This window comes from Gadus macrocephalus, chromosome 8 (genome assembly GCF_031168955.1).
Source record: "Gadus macrocephalus chromosome 8, ASM3116895v1".
NCBI classification, from domain to species: Eukaryota; Metazoa; Chordata; class Actinopteri; order Gadiformes; family Gadidae; genus Gadus; species Gadus macrocephalus.
In genome coordinates this window covers 1,821,199-1,840,590 of record NC_082389.1, presented here as the reverse complement: position 1 = coordinate 1,840,590, position 19,392 = coordinate 1,821,199, and the positions used below count along the sequence as shown (strand labels likewise).

The 19,392-nt window shown below is 48.1% G+C and overlaps 4 protein-coding genes across 5 annotated transcripts in view; 2 read left to right on the top strand and 2 right to left on the bottom strand.

Moving 5' to 3' along the window:
• Nucleotides 1–19,392, top strand: part of myadmb (myeloid associated differentiation marker b) — a 110,819-nt gene that overhangs the window by 9,843 nt on the left and 81,584 nt on the right. The gene's annotated exons all lie outside the window — the stretch shown is intronic.
• Nucleotides 718–2,318, bottom strand: LOC132462461 (zinc finger and SCAN domain-containing protein 22-like). Its single transcript, XM_060058016.1, has 2 exons — nt 1,899–2,318; nt 718–1,646 (listed from the first exon to the last, which is right to left on the bottom strand). The coding sequence occupies exons 1-2, from the start codon at nt 2,179–2,181 to the stop codon at nt 766–768; spliced, it is 1,164 nt and encodes a 387-aa protein (XP_059913999.1). The 5' UTR covers nt 2,182–2,318; the 3' UTR covers nt 718–765.
• Nucleotides 2,351–13,075, bottom strand: si:dkeyp-68b7.12 (uncharacterized). Of its 2 annotated transcripts, none has more exons than XM_060058012.1 (14): nt 12,988–13,075; nt 12,015–12,404; nt 11,334–11,436; nt 11,064–11,208; nt 10,696–10,778; nt 10,453–10,560; nt 9,928–10,046; nt 9,487–9,658; nt 9,123–9,220; nt 8,934–9,005; nt 6,578–7,606; nt 6,032–6,192; nt 4,523–5,190; nt 2,351–4,412 (listed from the first exon to the last, which is right to left on the bottom strand). In XM_060058012.1, the coding sequence occupies exons 2-14, from the start codon at nt 12,100–12,102 to the stop codon at nt 2,729–2,731; spliced, it is 4,530 nt and encodes a 1,509-aa protein (XP_059913995.1). In that variant the 5' UTR covers nt 12,103–12,404; nt 12,988–13,075; the 3' UTR covers nt 2,351–2,728. The 2 variants fall into 2 exon arrangements, with proteins under 2 accessions (XP_059913995.1, XP_059913994.1); XM_060058011.1 differs by lacking the exon at nt 12,988–13,075 and adding an exon at nt 12,551–12,874.
• si:ch211-155e24.3 (uncharacterized protein LOC100150696 homolog) lies at nt 14,517–18,749 on the top strand. Its single transcript, XM_060058006.1, has 6 exons — nt 14,517–14,948; nt 15,059–15,177; nt 15,451–15,547; nt 15,828–15,949; nt 16,255–16,351; nt 17,375–18,749. The coding sequence occupies exons 1-6, from the start codon at nt 14,735–14,737 to the stop codon at nt 18,403–18,405; spliced, it is 1,680 nt and encodes a 559-aa protein (XP_059913989.1). The 5' UTR covers nt 14,517–14,734; the 3' UTR covers nt 18,406–18,749.

The following is a 19,392-nucleotide window of genomic DNA, read 5'->3' as shown; positions in this document are numbered from 1 at the left end:
TTTCGTGCATCCAGTAAAAAAGTATCATAAATGCAGCGCAAAAAAAAAATTTTTACTGCGGCGGGAAGCTAATGGATCGTGAGGAAAGATCAGATGAATGTGATCATTTATGTTTTGGCCTTAAAGGTTGCTAACGCAACCTTTAAGGACATGCTTGTTGCATTGTTCATTATGTGTAATACCTAACCCTTAAACTAATTAAATGTTACAAAAATTTGTCATGTGAATGACTTTTAAAACACAGGAGCAAATTACAGTAAGAACAAATAAATAAATAAACAAATAGCACAAACGCAGAGTAAAGGGCTGATTATGGTTCCACGATCACGCAACACAAGGGGGTTACAGACCCCTAAAGGACTCTTTATGGTTCCACGTTCACGCAACGCAAGGGGGTGACGGACCCCTTACGTCCTTGCGGACCCTCCTTGTGTCCACCGCAAGGGCCGGACGTGCGCCTCCCAAAAAATCTTAACCTTCCGTTGAGGCGACCCAGCAGCGAGGGCTGTGATTGGTCCGCTCACTAAAACCCGACGCAGAACCGTAAACAGGTTCACGAAGCGTCTGCGTGGTCCTTTGCGTTGCGTGAACGAGGGACCATAATCAGCCCTTAAGTGATTTGTTCCCCCGAGTTTATCGAGGTAATAGTCGGACGCTTCTCGGCGGGGCCAGCCATCGGGAAGGCCAGATGCCGGGCCGAGTTCCACACAGTGGGGCGCGCGCGTACCATAAAGCCTCAGTCGACCCGGGTTCGATCCCGGAATGTTATTGCCCTCGTCTGTGGATCTCCTGGTGTATTTTGACGTTACTCAGGGCCGTGAAGCATTTCCCGCACGTTTCACACCTGTAGGGCTTGATCCCGCTGTGGAAGCGCTCGTGGCGGACGCAGTTGTCCTGGCGGGAGAACAGCTTGCCACAGATCTGACAGCTGAAGGGCCTCTCCCCCGTGTGGACGCTCTGGTGCGAGTTCAGCCGTGTCCGCTGCGTGAACGACTTGCCGCACTCCTGACACTTGTAGGGCTTTTGAGTCCTGTGGAGGAAGTGACTGTGGCTGGACTGTGGAGGCTTTTGATTGGCTCGCCAACCTCTCGCCATCTTCCCCGCCATGGAGGGTTTTCTACTGGGGGCGTTTTCCCCGAAAAAGTTGCCGACGGAATTCCACCTTTGCAGGTCTGCCGGTAGGAGTCCCGCCTGTATAAGACGCCGGCATTGCATGACCTCGCCCTCGCCCTCACCCTCACCGGACAAATAGGGGAATTCTGTTGAGGTGTTAGACGGCAAAATTGTACTTCCTGTGCACATTGGTGGTACCTGGGGCGCTTCCTTCATCAGTGACGCGCCGCAAAGCTTGGGTGCTCCGGCCGAATTCCAGTGGGTCGTTGTTCCATGTTGAGCGGGATCTGTTGGATGGGTTTGTTCGACAGACACATCCTCAAAGACAGTGCTGGATGGCCAGGGAGAGACCATGTCCTCTTCAGGGTCAAAGGCCAACTTATCGATCTCTGCTAGCTCTGTATTGACTGGATTCATTAGTGGAGGCTGATCCCTTTCGTCCAGTGGCTCAGACTTGATCTTCACTCTCGGGTCCATCTGCTCATGGATGTGGTTCTGCTCGGCTCCGAGGGGTATACTAAAATCATGTTCAACTGCAAAACAAACAAAGCAAATGTGGTTTACTCTCTCCTCTGAGAAATTGAGAGTGCTAGAATGGTTCCCCGACTAGCAGTTAGTGAAACGGGATGCTTGTTAATTAATTAGCTTGACTGTTGTATTGGCATTGAACCCTTGCATAAATGTTGAACTAAGGGTAGCTTGGGTTTGTTTGTCTTACTTTGGAATAGAACGGGCTTTAGGATGGCAGAACTGAACGCACTGAGGATGTACTCTGTGGGACTTACCTTTATCTCTACCTTGAAGCCCGTACGCTCCAAACGCATTGATCTCTTCTGGACATCTCGAGGCTTCTGCTTTAGCGATGGATTCTTGCGCTTCAAAAAGATCCACTTCCATCTGTCTCAAACTTCTTTTGAGTTCTAGTATTTCACCGTCTCTCTGACTAATTTCAAGTCGTAGTACGACGGACTCGTCCTCGACCAGCTTGGTAATTTCGGCTACTGCTGCCTTTGACAGAACATCCATTATTGCCGACATTTGTACACTAAAATGTGAAGGGGAAGACATCGTGTCCACGAATTAAAAACGTCAAACAAGCACCTGTCGATTAAAAACATATATGTTTGTTAAACTGTCCGGCACTGGGTTTGCCTTATTTTGTTGACGTACGGAAAAATGAAGGACGGAAATAGCGTAGGAGGCGACCGTAATGTTCATAATAAAAGGGACAGACAAATACTTGTAAGAGGATTTTATTTGAAAAAAATAATAATTATGAATTTGTCAGGGTATAAAAACATTTCTTACATTAAGTTAGCCTTATTAAAAATACTTGAGGTCAAAAATGGAATTTCTGTTAAATCAATAAAACTATTTAAATGTTTATTAAATGGGTTAGCATGTAGCAGCCGTTTTGCATCACTACATACACATGCACACGCAAACGCACGCACACACACACACACACACACACACACACACACACACACACACACACACACACACACACACACGCCTACAATTTTGACCATATTGTATAAGAATGAGTTTCTTATACAACTTGTACAACTTTAAAAAAAAATGTTGTACAGTTGGCTCCGTGCATTACAGTGCATCATTCATATCCCCAATCCTTTTGCCTCTCCCTGTCACTGCTCTCTCTCTCCCTTTCTCGTCGCATGGTCGCTTTGGCGACCGCCTCATCAAAACACATACTGAGGGGATTGTTTTTAGCGCTGGCATCCTTCACTGTGATATCCTCCCAGTCCCTACTCCTCCTTTGCTTCTCTGCTACGGCGAGCCCCTTCCTCTGCTTTGCTTCCCCTTGTTTCTCATCCACACCCTCTTCTACTGCTTCCACCTCCCCAACATAAATGTCATCTAGTGGGGTCTCCTTTTTCCATTCTCGCTCCCTGTCTGGGATCCTGCCCTCACTATTCTGCCTGTGCTGTTGCTGCTGTGGCTGCTGTGGCTGCTGCTGCTGCTGCTGCTGCTGCTGCTGCTGCTGCTGCTGCTGCTGCTGCTGCTGCTCTTGCTGCTCTTGCTGCTCTTGCTGCTGCTCTTGCTGCCGGAGATTCAGCGCTGTTAGCCTGCAGTGCTGGGGTTTCGGCGGAACGACCGGCACCGACCGGACTCGGTAAACAATAGAAGGAGATTGGTGGGAAATGAGCAGCTTTCTACCGACGCCTCCTGAGTGGCCCTCTAAGCCCTCCTTTAACGCGTGATGCTTTGGCTCTGGCATGTCTCGTTGACTTGTGCTTGTTCCTTCGGCTTTTCTGTCCATGCTCACCGGTGGTTGAGAATGCTCTTGGGTGCTACCTGCATTCTTTCTCTCCTTTTCAGGAGCTTCTGGTTCGCCAAAGGGCTGGATAATTTTACCGTCTCCACAAACGGACAACTTCTCTTGTTTATCTTGGTTTTTACCATCTTTTCTGTCCTGCTCATCATTCGGTACACTTTCCTCTGTTGAATCACTTTCTATTGGCTCTAAATCTTCCCTTTTCCCTTTGTCTTTGCTGGCTTGTTCGTCAAACACTTCCCCGGACTCCTCTTTCGGTGCTTCTGGGATCCCAGCTTCGTCTTTCTGGACCATCTTTTCCTCCTTATTTTCTTTCATTCCCTCGTCCAAATCATGAACATCGAGGAGTTCCACGACCTGAATGTCTGTTCCCCCTTCTCCAGACTGCTGTCCTCCCTCTCTTTGTGCAATTTCTATTTCTTCTGGAGAACCAACTGGACTCTCGCTGGTCTCCGCCGGCTCTTGTGCCATTTGACACAGAACATCTTCACCTTTGTGGGCTAGCGTGCAGACATCAGCCTCTGGCCCTTGTTCACCTCTCTTGCACGCAGGCACTCTCCCGGGCTCTTCATCCGGAGTTCCGGCGATGATCACCTCACCTACGTCATTTGTCTTTTGCCCGACCTGATTCCACTCTCCCTGAACACTGTCCATTCCCTCATCTTCCCAAACACAGAGGTCTGACGGGGGTTCTGGCAGTTCTTCGCAAAACTCTGGAGACCCATCAAGGATTCCATCTGGGAAGTCAAAAGTCTCCATCTGAGAAGGAGGAGGCGACGCCACCTCAAGTGAACCACTCCAAGAGTTTTTCACACACCTGTGGGGAACGTCGCCCCGTTCGACTCTAACCTCCGCCGTTGCTTCGCTGCCTGTGGGGACCTCGGTTGGCAGTGAGCGGCCCGAAGCCTCAGCGGGCTCTGGCACGGGGGACGGGGGGTCTGATCCACCTGCAGCTCGACTGGTATGGACCAGGGGGAGGGGGAGGTCTCCTGTGTCCACTCTGGAAATGGGAGAGGAATGTACAGAGAGGATTATCAGGTGAGGGTTTTATTATGGGAGGCAAAAATAAAAACATATATGTGACTGGCTAGATGTATTAGTTCAGCTTACCTTTGATTTGGCATGTTCGTTCGTGCTCCGTCTTCTTCCCAGCACCCCTCTTCACCCTCCCTATCCTCCATAGTAAGGCTCGTCACTGTGTCCCCATTTTCCATATTTCCGGTCTCACTGCTACCTCCTGCGATGCCCAAGGCCTCGAGTGCTGAGGCCTCAGAGCTCTGCAACGGGCGGCCAGACTCCTCATCAACAAAGGGGTCGACACAGTGGTTCGCCGGCGTGGGCGAGGGGTCAGGACCATCTGGCGCGGTCCAGCTCAGGTTGTGGAACGCGTAACCAGAGGGGAGACTCTTGTAGAAAATGTCCCCGTCTTCATTCTCGCCGCCGTCCTGATCAAAACAACCGTCATCGTCTTCATCGTCTGCAGTGCAGTCGTCCCCTTCGTCGTCTTCGGAGGAGGACTCGGGCGGACAGAAGTAGGTGCTCATGTAGGGCAGGCTGAGGGACTTCATCTGTCTGTTGGAGAGCCTCTGCGAGGGCGGTTGGCGTTGGTGGGGCAGCGGAGGTCCGGGGTTGGGCTCGGAGTGTCGATTCGGGCGGTGGGCCGAGGGCTCCGTCTCCTTGGACGCCAGGGGGGAGCTGCAGAGAGCCAGCCCGGGAGCTTCCATGTCCTCGTACTCGTCGTCCTCATAGGCGGGAGGTTCCACGGAGAACTCGTTCACCTGATGGGGAAGGGGAAGGGGAAGGGGAGGGGTAATATAGAAATACAGGATGGGCCGGAACGTTGTCTGGAGCCTGTCTGCACATAAACGTCTGAACTGCTCTTTCTGTGTCTTGAATTGGGTCTCATTCGGGTCATCCACCAATAATAAACCTAATGAAGACTGTACTCTGCACTCTGTGACTCTCTGAAATCTTAACTTCAGCATGTTGTTCTTTGAGTTGTCAGAGTCGCAGTCAGATGGATATGGCCTTTGTAAATATCGAAGCCTTCAGATCAGCCAAAATCAGCATGCAAACACCTAGCAGGTAACCGTGGACCCACCACTGCTACATGTGCATTAATACAAGGCACATCCGTATCACTTGACATGCAAAGGATCCAACAAAGCACCACACAAAACAAACATTGTGTAAAAGCCCCATGTATAATCTAGGGATGACGGTTGGCGAGGGACTGGTTTTCCAGCAGCTTGATGTTGCCTGTACCTCTAAGTTACAACAGGTTAGCGGTGAAGTCCTCTTTCCCCTTTATCTACCAGAACAATGTCAGCACCGATTATTGGAATATTAGGACGCACATCCTGAGCACTGTTGCCAAACCACCTAGCCATGACATGTAAGTGTCTGTCGATGAGTAAAGTAAGTTGTTGGATTATGATATATTCATATATGTTCAGGAGTTTAAAAGCGCTACTAGGCCTCCGAGTGAATGGGCCAGTGGCTTTCAGCATACTGTAGTGAATTATTACACCCACCACCTTTAAAGGTGAAGGGCCTGGATTATGGACTAAATAATGAAAGGAGATCGCGGTCACCCATAGCGCAGAGACACACACAAACCTGGCTCGAGACGCTGCAGTCGATGTGGTCCAGGAAGTCAAAGCTCTCCTGAACGTAACCCGAGAGCTCGTGGGCCTCCCCCTCAGGTCCAGGGACGCGTTGGACACCGGGCAGCTCTGATGAGCGGCGGTCCAGGTTCTCCAACCCCTCACCCCTCATATCTGAGAGGCAAAAAATCAAAATGAAGACATTGACATCATTGTGCACACATTTGATAACACCTAAAGATGATGAAGTTGAAATGTGCGGGCACGGATCCACTGCAGATCCACTATGATGACATAAAATAAATCCTAATACATAGTAGTAGTAGTAGTCAAGGTAAATTGTCGGACCTTTAGACACGCAATAGTGGAATGTATTCCTTTAATTGCCGATTGACTATAATTCTTATAGCTTATAGTTTAGATGGCAGCAATCGTACAAATATTTTGTGTGCGAAACTCTAAGTAAATGCTTATCACGAGAATGAATGCATCTGTAGAATAAGCATCACTAGTAATGTGACAGCTTTCATACATAACAAATAGCAGCTTTCTGAATTACCCATGTATTCATCGTCAGTGTCTTCAGGAACATATTGGTGCAGGTCAGAATTCACAATTTCAGCATCTGGCTCTCCATCAGAGACCCGACCTCCATCGTTTTCCACAGGCTTGACCTGGTCATCGTCCAGGACCCCCTCATCTTCGCTCATCTCCTCACTGTCTCCTTCCTCTTCCCCACCACTTTGCACATCTGGCTTCCAATTGTCACCACTCTTGTCTTCTTCCAGGTGATTCTGTCCAACTTTCTCGTCCTCCACCAATGTCTCTGTTGTGACAGCAGTTTGTTCTCCTCCTCCTCCTCCGCCTCCTCCTCCCCCTTCTCCCCCTTCTCCCCCTTCTCCTCCTCCTCCTCCTCCTCCTTCTCCCCCTTCTCCTATGACTTCTCCTCCCCCTTCTCCTCCTCCTCCTCCTCCTCCCCCTTCTCCTTCTCCTCCTCCTCCTCCTCCTCCTCCTCCTCCCCCTCCTCCTCCTGCTCCTTCTCCTATGACTTCTTCCCCTCCTTCTCCCCCTCCTCCTCCTAGCTCCTTCTTCTTTCCGTCACCCTTCCTCTTCTTCTCCCCCCTCCCAGCTCCTCTTTCCTTCCCGTCGGCCCGGTCTCCTCCGTCCCGGTCCTTTCCGCAGTGCACCACCCGGTCGCCCCCGCCCCCCTGCAGCACCACCAGGGCCATGTTGGAGGTGATGTGGAGAGGCACGGTGACGATGTGGGGCTCGGAGATATGCATGGCCGCCCGACGGCCCACCTTGGCCGAGGATTGGCCGGGGGATCTGGAGGGGGTCCCCGGCGAGCCGCCCCCTCCCGCCCCGCCGGCCCCGAGGCCCTCGGGGTCCAGGGAGCTGTAGGTGCCCTGGGTCCCGCCGCCCCCGCTCAGCACCCCGGTGCCCCGTCGGTAGGTGACGGCGTACCCGCTGCCCCCCGTGGCACCAGCAGGGGGCGCTGCCTCGCCGCCGGCCAGGGCACTGGGGGCGGCCCCGGACCCGGACATGGCGGAGGGGTGCTGGACAGGGTGCCTGGATCCGGAACATTTTGCTGAAAGAACGAGAGAGAGAGAGAGAGAGAGAGAGAGAGAGAGAGAGAGAGACAGAGAGAGAGAGAGAGAGAGAGAGAGAGAGAGAGAGAGAGAGAGAGAGAGAGAGAGAGAGAGAGAGAGAGAGAGAGAGGTGTTACGTCACCATCCAGTGGGGATGGGCGACTCCACAACGATTCGGTCAGAACGAACGAATCCCGAAGGTGAACGACGAGAACTGATTCCCAAAACAGATTCCCTTTTTTTTTTAACATACAACAGAAATACGGTCACGTAAATAAAAGATGCAAACTAACAGAGCTTCGTCTCCCCTCAAGCTTATATTGATTGAGCCTCAAACGTTCTCATAGTGGTTGAGGCAGCTTGGGCTATTATTCTTCAAACCAAACACGTGTGATGCTCGAGCGGCGTCGTAGGCTAATACTAAAGAAATTAGCTTTTTTCCGAGCACCGCCAACGTCTGAGAACTTCTGGTGTTTTAAAAGGCTCCATTTGCGGGCGTACCTCATATTTTAAAGCAAAGGGGTGAGGCCAGACACCTGAGATTCCCTGCCAAAGGATGTAACAGACTATATGACATAACCAACTGAATGAACTGAACGAACGACTCAAATGAACGATTCTTGATAGGGAACTGAAAGAACTGATTCCCGGAAAATAATCGTTTCGCCCATGCCAACTATCCGCTGCCCATTGGAAGTGGTCCACAATCTTGAATACTATTATTTATTTAGAGGATTCGGACAATGGTATGTCCCAAAATATAATTTGAAGGAATCATTTAAATGTTCTCTTACACAATACTGTGAGGTAATACCTTCGTCATGCAAAGAGGATGTTGCAAACTCTCTGGCCGAATAGGTAATTTGCTTATATGGCCCAAGATTATGATTCATGTCACAGCTCATATTGAAGAGTTTAAGAGAGTAGGCATAAAATGTATTCCAATTCCATTGTTAATAGTCGGATGACATGTGTGGTGAAAGCTAACATTTTCCTAAACAACCTCTTCATATGCTCTTTATTTCTTTCACACAAGAACGGATTGTTTCCACACAATGAATATACACATGTATTTGAAGGTTTATCTCCTCGCTCAACGTAAGCAACATCCAGTAAAGTTTAACCAACCAGATGGGAAGTGGACAAGCGCCACTTGATGATTAGAAAAACTATTATTTTATTGAGCCCAATAAAAACAAGGTTAGAGTTTTACATTACAAATGTAGACCGGTGCTCCCCAACTTATTTTTTATATGCTGGTAAGATACAGATTAATTTCCTGTTTAAACATGAGACACCAGAAACAGAATTGTATTTTAACTGTACCTTCATTTGTATACGTTTGAATGCTGAGGGAGTCCATACTTCTGGCCGGCCTCAATGAACACCTTTCTTTCTCTGTTAGAAAAAACCACATGAAAAACCACATGTAGGATTAAAGAAGTTGGATTGGTTGTCCTCTTCTACCGCTGCACAGAGAAGCCTGATAGATATCAGCACATCTCATTGAATTACCTTTTTGACTGCTCTTGCTCCTTTTCCACGGTTCGTGGAATCGTCCCCCGATGTTGAAGATGGACATCCATTTCCTGCCCTTGAGAGACCCCTTCCTCCTTATTTGGATAAGGATAACACACACACACACACACACACACACACACACACACACACACACACACACACACACACACACACACACACACACACACACACACACACACCACACGCACACACACACACACACACACACACACACTAATCATTGCGAATAATTGCTAGATTAGGATGGGCTCGATCAAAGATGCAAGCTTTGTTGCATCAGTGAACAGATAACCCTCATCTCTTTTATACTGTGATACACATGGGATCATCTACATACTTGTCAGTGCCTTCAATAATCGCGTGGTAGGGTCTCATGGCAATTGGACCATCCCCAGGGCTTATGTGGCCATAGTGAGCCATATTTGCAGGAAGCTCTCGAAGGATTGGTTCCTCCGGACCAAACGCTGCAGTTGGGGAGGGCAAGGAAACCCGCCTATCCTGGGGTACACCTGGAACACAGAGTTACATTAGAAAAAAAGATTGAAACCATCCCTGGAACCTCAAGGTTTGCTTGCGAAACACATATCAGTCCACACGAAGAAATGCATCCTATTACACCAAGATACACCTTGAAAGATTTTTTTTCTAACAACCTAATATATATTTGAGCACATTTTATGTGATACAAAGTCCGACACTAAACCCGTGACTTTCATGGCCCATGCTTGGAATATCGACGGAAGAATACCGTCTATTTGTCGGGGGTCCGGACACATACCTTCTCCACTGAAGAGTTGAGAGACGTGGTTGAGGATGAACTCCACCACGATGGACTGCACCCTCACCTCCATGAAGGCGGCCGTACCGTTGAACCCGGAGTTCTCAATGTCCTTGGACCTGCACGCACACACAATATACATTAAAATAAATTAAAAAAAAATAAAAAAAATTTAGGTCCGATTTAGGTCCAAAAAAACGTAGGTCCAATAAGGTGAGTCACCTTCAGATCAGATCATTTGTTTTTTTCTCAAGTCAATCAGTTATATTAATGTGATCCAGACCCTCTAAAGAAGCCACAATTGAATTCCGTTTCCACAACGTGTGTTTTTTTTCTTCCAATATCTCAACCCGGATCAAAGCAAAGGGGTCAGGGCTTTGATACAGACCACTCCGTGACCACAGATCCCTCTGATCGTCCACCCATCTGTAAGTAGGTTTGAACCAGCCCCCCCCCACCCCCCAGTGAGTTGTGAATACTGTGTTATTCGTCTGAATATTAAGCTAAAGCCATCGTTAAACCAACCGGAGGAGATTGGGGGCCCAGACGATGGCCAGGTTCCTGGAGTGCATGTTGGTCTGGGCGGAATGGGAAGCCATCCTCACGAGGTGGCACATGAGGAACTCCAGGGTCCTCACAGGAGGCAACGATCAAACACAAATGGAGTTTAAACACTGACGGTAATAAGACACCCACTAATGTGACCCCTTTTCCAATGTGCGTCCACTCTCACTCGACGTGCTCCGTCTCTACTGTGTAAAGAGGTACCTGTAATGAAGGGCGGGTAGCTCCTTGAGCACATCTCTTATCTTCACCAATCTCTCCTCCTCCAGCTTGAGGGCCACAGCCTCCTGTGCAGAAACGGTTTGTTTTCTAGTCACCGGGATTCATTTTCCATGTTCAACCTTGTTTCGGTCCAACTTTTGGTGAACCGCAAACAATTTCTGTGCATACTTGTTTCTGTTACGCATACATGTCTCACGTTTCCTTTAAATGTATTTTTTTTCTTTTGGTTTCATTTGTTTTCTGCACATCCTCCTCCCATGTTTGGCCCGGACTAAGGGGCACCGTATACACGTACTGTATGTGTTCTGCTTTGGCCATCAGACGAACAGACAGCTATGTTGATCACTCACGGCAAACTTGTCATAGAGGTTGTAGGTGAGCAGTGGGTTGGGCAGCTCCCGGAAGTAGGCCTTGCAGAGGGAGCTGACGCAGTGGATGTCCTGCAGGTACAAATCCTTGTGGAGGTCCGGGCTGGCTTCATTGTCAAACTCACTCCTGGTGGACACAGGTACTGACATTCACATCATGCGTCCAATGCATGTCGACATACAGTTACAGATCACCTGCCTCGGTCGTATTAGGGACAAGCCACACAGGGAACATCTGCAACACTGACGCACCTGAGTTTCTGTATGTTGGAAGATACCCCGGAGAGCCGGTAGATGCCGTCGACGACCCCGTGCTCCTCGAGGAACTCACTGCAGATCTTTAACACGTGAGGAACTGTGGACGGATGGGCGGCGGATGACACACAGTCAGAGTCACCACATGATATGAAACATCTCAGGTCGAGATTAAAGGAAAAAAGCCATTCATATATATATATATTTGGCTTCTTTGCATTCAGGTTGTAGCTGGACAATATTTAATTTCCCTCTCTGAGAGGGAATAAAATGTAAAGCTTATTTGCAATCGGGGGTGGGTTATATGGAGCAGCAGAGGAATACAATTTGTACTTTCTATTCCGTTTATCCTTATTTTGTGCATGGTTAGCTAGATCTCCTTAGCGTCGAGTGACAAAGGCATCACTTCCTGCCTCCTTGGTTCCAGCCTCACCAAATAAACCTCCACATTTGTGCAAAATATGCTTCTCTTGATTAAAAAAAAAAATGAAGAGAAGAGTGCTCAGAAGTTAGTGCTGGGCATTTGGTTCTCTGAATATCCTTACTGAAACAACAACAATATATTGGTTCTCTTTCTTCTGACAAATGTACTTATTGTGAGTCTGCTAAGTGCCCTAAACGTAAACGTAATGCAAATGAGTGGAAGGGAACAGAGCGGAAGGCCCCAGAGCTGCTTACTCTCTTGCGAGGAGGCGGCCAGATGTTCCTGCAGATCGCAGCCGAACACCTTCTCCTTATTGGCCCCCTTCCTCCGGGCTCTCCGCATGTCTGCCTGGTCCCTCCGGCCGCAGCTCTGCTCACATCCAGGCCACGGGGCTCCGTTTGTGGGTGAAAGTGAGCGAGGGAGTGGCTGTGGCCCCCTAGACGCCTGGCAGAATCCAACCAGCAACGGTGGGTTTTAAAGTGAACCCGAGACTGTCTCACATCCTTCAGGGGGTTGGACTGCTTTCTTGTGGTGGTGATCTGGTGCAACCGCCAAAACGTCAAAATACGTAGACTTCTTTGTTTGATGGCGTTTATTGAGTTGTGTCGAGACTGTGGTCCAACTGTTTTTGCGGCAGGTGCAACCTATAAATTCAGAGCCAAATAACAGTACTGGTTATCTACATGCAAAGGCAGCAAACGTCACAGCAGTGAATGAATGGGTGAAAACGCAAACTCAACTTTAAAAGTTTGCTTTCATTTAAATGTATATTGGCAGACCCCACCCTTACCAAGTTCTCCTATTTTGCTGCATAACCAAGTTCCTATCCATTCAATCACGTTTCCTTTTCTCCCAGAGCGTATGCAGAAGTACATCAAAAACCCTAAAGAAACCATTAACTATGACCGGGGGTTGAGGGAGGTTACATCTCTCCATCATGCTGCCAATTGTATGCCCTACAGCCTGTCAGCCTACTGCCATTTTGGGATTTTGACTATCCCGGAAGCCTAGCATGAGCTATGATCATGTCTGCAATGTTTAGCGAGCGGAAATGGAGTCACATAAAGTGATAACTAATGAACGTCTCTGTAATCGTCTTTCCTCTGCCACACCTGACTCTACCTACCCTTGTTTCGGCCCCTTCTCACCTATTAACCTAATGAGCGTTAGTAGAAGTTTAAAAGTAGAACAGTTGAAAGGATCATCAGAAGACAAACATTTACCTACCTTCACACTGCAACAGCATACAAATGGCTGCAGCAACACACAAAAAACAGTGACGCAAGAAACCGCTATACTTCCCCTGCTGACTTCCTGAGTATCTCTGCTTGCCTTGTATGCACTCTCTCTCTCTCTATCTCTCTCTCTCTCTCTCTCTCTGTATGTAGCACATTATTACAGACCATCCTTTGTCCAAAATAATGTATTTTCTCAAATCGTACCCGTATTTGGGCCTTTATTTTACCTTAAAGGAAGGAAACCGATTCATTTTGATTGAATTTTAATGATTGATATTGATCCTTAAGTTGTCCTAGGTTTTGTTTTCATATCTAATAAAATATCATGCTGTATATATTACAGTTACAGTAACACTTGAGATTGAATGATTAAGTTTCATTAAATGCACAAACAATATCTAATCCAATATCAGTGTATTTCAGCATTTCCAATCAGCAAATGGGCAAACAGTATCGGCCATTTCCAAAAGATGATATCACACTCTATATCTAGATTATGTTTTCTAAATGATTTGATCATCATCAATATGGACTATCCTTGATTGCTCTTAACGGCTCTAATTTTCAATGAATCAGGATAATAAACATGAGATAATGAATGAATCCATTTTGTAGTAGTGAGGGCCTATCTTTAACAGTCCATGAGCCCTATTTACCACAGTCTGGATCATTCCGGATCCTGCAGTCCTACTGGGTGGTAGTATAACTTCTGGACCAGCGCAGTCTGGTGCCGGAAACCTACAACTGCCAGGGGGGGGGGGGGGGGGCGGGGGGGGGCGTGCAGGAGTTACGTCTTGTTTCCTGCTTCGCTCCTACTGATGAAATCTCATCACGGTTTTCAGAAGATGATTCTAATGAGTGTATTTTCCACACTGGCCCGTTTACACAGCGTTGGGTTGAATTCCTCACAGAACCTAATTTACAGATTTCTGCTGCAGCCTGAATTGTGTTTAAAATTACGTTCCTTCAGATTCCCACCTTCAGCAGCCTGATAAGTCAAAACTAACATGTAGCATGAGACTTTTGATTTTAAAGTTGATCAACTGAGATTGTTCTTTCTAGATTCTACTTGACCTCAAAAAACGCTTCCTCTTTTGAAAAAACACATAACATTTTCAAAAACACAACACAATCTCGAGGTTCCAAATGTAATGTTGAGCTTGACTTAGTCAGAACCCTCAACCTGGCAAGTTGCAACCTGCATACGCGTCAAGGCTTGGGAGGAGGGGGCGGCTAGAGACGATCATGTGATTTTGGACTGCAGTACCTATTTTTAAACGCTCGGGGTCAATGTTACATACAGCACCTTTAATCTCAAATCAGATTTGTGGGAGTAAAATCTAGAGAGCTGCTGACAATGAGTTCTGCTGGTGCAGCTACTAACATTACTGAAACCAACTGAAAAGCATTGTTACCGCCGACGCGATTGATTGATCGGTTGATCCGTCAATGTCGAAATGAGGAGCATTTGCCTTGCGGATATATCAGCAACGTACGGTATCGATGCAACGTCATCACAAGGGGTCGGACAGGCGTAGCCTCAGCCTGTAGTTTTTTTTACTCTTGTGTATATCTGGACGCCTACCGCTCCGTACCATTGTACCGCTTCGGACGCAGTTCAGTCTCCCCTCACCAATATACATTTTGTGCATTATTACTCCATAACAATTCATCCTGCTTCGGACGTTTTATCACCGCATACAAGTGTCGTTATTGTGAGAAAAACACGTAACAAGATGGAGAATTGCAGCTTTCAGACTGAGCTGGTGTCCATCATGGAGATTTTAGCCAAGGCAGCAGTCGCTGAAATAAACAGACGTGTGGACGACAGTTGTGCAGTGTTACGCCTGGAGATTTCTCAGAGCCAGAGTGATATATATGTCCTTAAAAAGAAGTGTGACGTTATGGAGGCAGAGCTCAAAAGGTCGAGGATTCGAGCAAAGAAAAAAGGTATCGTTACAGGCATTCAAAGGCTGTGTACAATCGCCTTGTGTGTGTGTGTGTGTGTGTGTGTGTGCTCTCGAAAGGTAAACACTTTCTTCGTGTGTTATTCCCTTCAGGTTTTAGCCCTTCCGTTCACGCAATATGTTCTCCAATGGCCAAAGACGTCTTAAATAAAGAGGCAGATACGGTGTCATGGGGCAGAGAGTCCACAATTGAGCAAATCCAAGCCCTGCAGGTAATCAATATCGATGAGTGTCATCTCTTGGGGGCGGGGTTAACAGTAATGAGGTAATAAAGCATTCATAAGCATTAATCCACCAGAAATGAGCAATAATGACAATAATGCCTCACCATACGTTTAGTTACAGGATTTGTAAAGCTGCAATGGTTTACTTCAGTTCGTTTCATCATTACTTTCATTGACGCTATTAGTTGTGTTCTCCCACATCGTGTTAACCAGCGTTTGCTATATAATGTCGGTGTCTCAATATTTAGTTTTGTTTTGCAGCGTGGAGATCTTGGGTCTGCGAACGAGATGGACGTCCTTCCAATCAAAGAAGAGGGAACAGAAGAGGATACGTGGAACCACGGAAACCAGGGGCAAAGTGCGTCAACAGGAGTTAAATTGAATTGATGGACACTTGGCTTTTGATTACCTTGACCTACACACAATGTTATAGTGGGGAGATAGTATAGGTAAACCCTACCCATGGTTATATATCCTTCAACAGCTCATTCTCAACTCGCTTGAAGCCTATTTCATGAATCTTATTCGTCATGCTCACGATGGCTTCGTCAACGATTACACACTATTGTGAAAAAACCTGTTTCTGTGTTTTTGCTCTCGAAAGATAAATACTTGGTTTGTTTTGTTGTTTTCTTCAGGCTTTGACACTTCTTCTGTTACCGAGATATGTTCTCCACTGGTTAAAGACATTTCCCACAAAGAGGTGGATCTGGTATCTTGGGGCCGAGAGTCGACACCTGAGCAGATGCAAGCCCTGCAGGTACAAATCATTCACATGATTATTGATGCATCTCGCTCTCATCTTTCTCGTTTCATTAACTAAGCATGAATTATAAACACATATCAATGTATTAATCCCTCATGTAATCATGCGGGTTTAAGACCATTACACCTAGCCGTACCTATAACGTATCCTAACAATGTAATATATAAATACGTGAAAGGCAGTCGGTGTGTGTTGTGTTGTACTTTAGTTCACTTTTTGTCAGTCATCAACCCGTTTCCATGTATTCCCCTGCGGGCTAAATGTTGATCGTTTTCCTCAATGTTGTATTTTATTTGTAGCGTGGAGATCTGGAGTCTGGGAACGAGATGGACGTCCTCCCCATCAAAGAAGAGGGCACAGAGGAAGACACGTGGAACAGCGGCCATCAGGGGCAAAGTGAGTCAAAGGAGTTTGTTTTGTCCCTTCCCTTGCTTTTATACAGTCCTTCCACATGTTGATGATGAGAAATTCTGAGGGTAGATAGTAGAGCCCGACCAATATAGAATTTTTAAGGCCGATACCGATACGAATATTTTGTGATTTAAAAATCCGATATGCCGATATATCGACCGATATATATATATATATATATATTAAAAAAAAATCCAGAAACGCGGAACAAAAAAAACACATTTCCCTAACATTGGTTATTTGTAGTTATCCTTTAAATCCTTTTCACTCTCAGCTAACACGTAACAACAGCAAAACTGGACATGGTAGTCATGAATTAAGTCATGCTTATCGTCGTTAGAGAATTGATGGGGATGTTTTTTTAATTGTTATTCAAGCAATGTATGTCTCGTGACAGTTGCCAACTTACCATGAACACACTTGCACACATGAACAACACCGATGATCTCCGTCGATCTCCGTCATTCACTCTGCCTAAATCAGCGGGTTTGGGGCGTGAGAGCGCCCTCTGGTGGACAAACTTTTTTTTAATTTTATTTTTTATATTCATTTATCGGGCATTATAAATGCCGATACCGAATAGTTTGAAAAATGCCTAATATCGGCCTGCCGATATATCGGTCGGGCTACACAACAAATGTCATCCGGTTTTACTCTGGCAAATCAATCTGTCTGGTCAATTTTCCCTTTTGACCGGAGCCTGTGCAAACTTCTTAAAGGTGCCATATTATACTATTATTATCCTCTTCTGACATCACAAGTGGGCATGTTCACCTAGATGTGTGCTGGATAGATCAGTCTACCAGCCTACCCCGTGGACTGAAGCAAACGTTGCTCATCTATCTAGCACACATCTAGGTGGACACGCCCACTAGTGATGTCAGAAGAGGCAGATTTTCAAAAAGGCTTTTAGCGGCTAATCGCCCTCACACCTGGTGGGGTAACAGGTCACCTTTAACCCCAACCCGGCCCGCTGTGTAAGAACGTTTCCCTCTCCCTCCTGTCCAGGCAGCAGGCCTCTCACCCCCGACGTCTTCCCTGAGCACTACCCCTCCGAGAGCCCGCCCCTGCTGAGCGACCCGACGGCGCCGGAACCCTTCCCCCGCCAAACGGCGCCGCAGCTGCTGCACGACCGGACTCACGCGGCCATGAAGCGGGAGGAGCCCGACAGGGCGGCGGCGGCGGCGGCGTGCGCCCTCGACTCGGGAGGCGCCTTCCTCCCGGAGGACGAGGAGGAGGCGGAGCCACAGCGGTGGGCGCCCGCCGACCGCAGCTCCGACGACGGCAGCTCGGGCGACCCGGGGTTCCTGTTCGGTGCCGCGCGCCCCGAGTACGAGCAGAGTCCCTCGCTGTTCAAGCACGGGCTGCCGGCCATCCGCTACGTCGGCGTGGACCTGGGGTCGCCGGGGCACTCGGCGGGGAAGCTGCACCTGGCGAGCAGGCTGACGGCCGCGCGGGCCCGCCGGCGTGCCAGGAACCTGAGCTACAAGCGGCTGCAGCAGCAAGCGCACGCGCACGGCGAGGCGCACCACAGCGGGTCCAGCCATCAGCCGGCACAGCAGCAGCAGCAGCATCAACAACAACAACAACAACAACACCAACAACAACAATTACAATTACAGCAGCAGCAGCAGCAATACATGGCGGCCGCCGGGGACATGAGCGACGCCAGCCAGGGCCCGTCGGCCGCAGGGAACCCGCTGGGCTTCTGCGGCGGCTCCCGGGGCAACGTGGCCCTGGCCAAGGCCCGCATGAGGGCCATGTCCTGGAGGAGCGGCAGCGTCGGGGACAAGCGCTTCTGCTGCACGTACTGCGACAAGAGCTTCGTGCGCTTCTGCCAGCTGGAGGAGCACCTGCGGCGGCACACCGGGGAGAAGCCCTTCAGCTGCCTGCAGTGCGGCCGCAGCTTCACCAAGCAGTGCAACCTCATCCGCCACGCCGTGGTGCACAGCGGGGAGAAGCCGCACCAGTGCGCCGCGTGCGGGAAGTGCTTCACGCAGCGCTCCAGCCTCAAGTCCCACCAGAAGACGGCCCACTGAGCCCGCCCACGGCCCCGGGGCGGGCCGGGGGCGGGCCCGGGGCGGGCCGGGGGCGGGCCCGGGGCGGTGCGGGCTCAGTGGGCGGAGAAAGGACTCGAAGCTCCGAGGTGTCACCGAGGAAAAATGCTAAAGTTGTATTGTTTTTCAGAATTTGTAAGTTGGGTTGTTTAAGTGACAGTGTTAGATTTACTGTATACATTTATAACAGATTCATGTACAATTATGTTGATATATCTGTAGTACATGCCGAAAGCTACAAAGAGCCATGATCCGATACAATCAATATCCCTCTGTACCTGTATTTAGAAACCTTTACTTTAGGCCGGATTAAAATCGTGTGCTTACTTTACTTGTAGTTACTCCAGGGGGGGGGGGGGGGGGGGGGAGGAGTGATGGAGCAATGGAGTAACTGTCATAGCTGAGCTGCTGGTTGTTATTGAGTGAATGGTGGCAAACACAGCACAAGGGCAACGCAACGCAACGTTAAGACTAAAGCGGTGGCGAATGCAAAGTTGTTTTGTAAATCTGTCAAATAGAGGCACAAGTCATACACTGTCACTTTAGAATGGAACAGTAACGTTTCACAATTTTCTATTTACTTGATTTATTTATTTTTTCACCAAAACTGTTTGGGTAGTATATGTACTTGGATAAACTAATAAATAGGCTAATGATAAGAGATTTTCTTAAGAATAACAGTGTGGCTGTAATATTGTAGTTTGCAAGCTACGTTTGGTTTTCACCGGGCACCTGTTCCAGAAAACCTGATTTAGAAAATGTTCTGTTCCAGATAGCCTGACGACTCATGCCGAGAACCTGCTGCATCAGGCAGGTTCTGTTTGCATTAAACCTGCTCACACCTGCAGCAATGACTTTGTTCATGCATACAAGTGGTCTTAAATATGGCAACCAACATGTCTATCCTTATCTTTTGACATATTCTTGCTGCTTGAAAGACGTCAAGAGAGAGCAGAAGAAAGGAATATT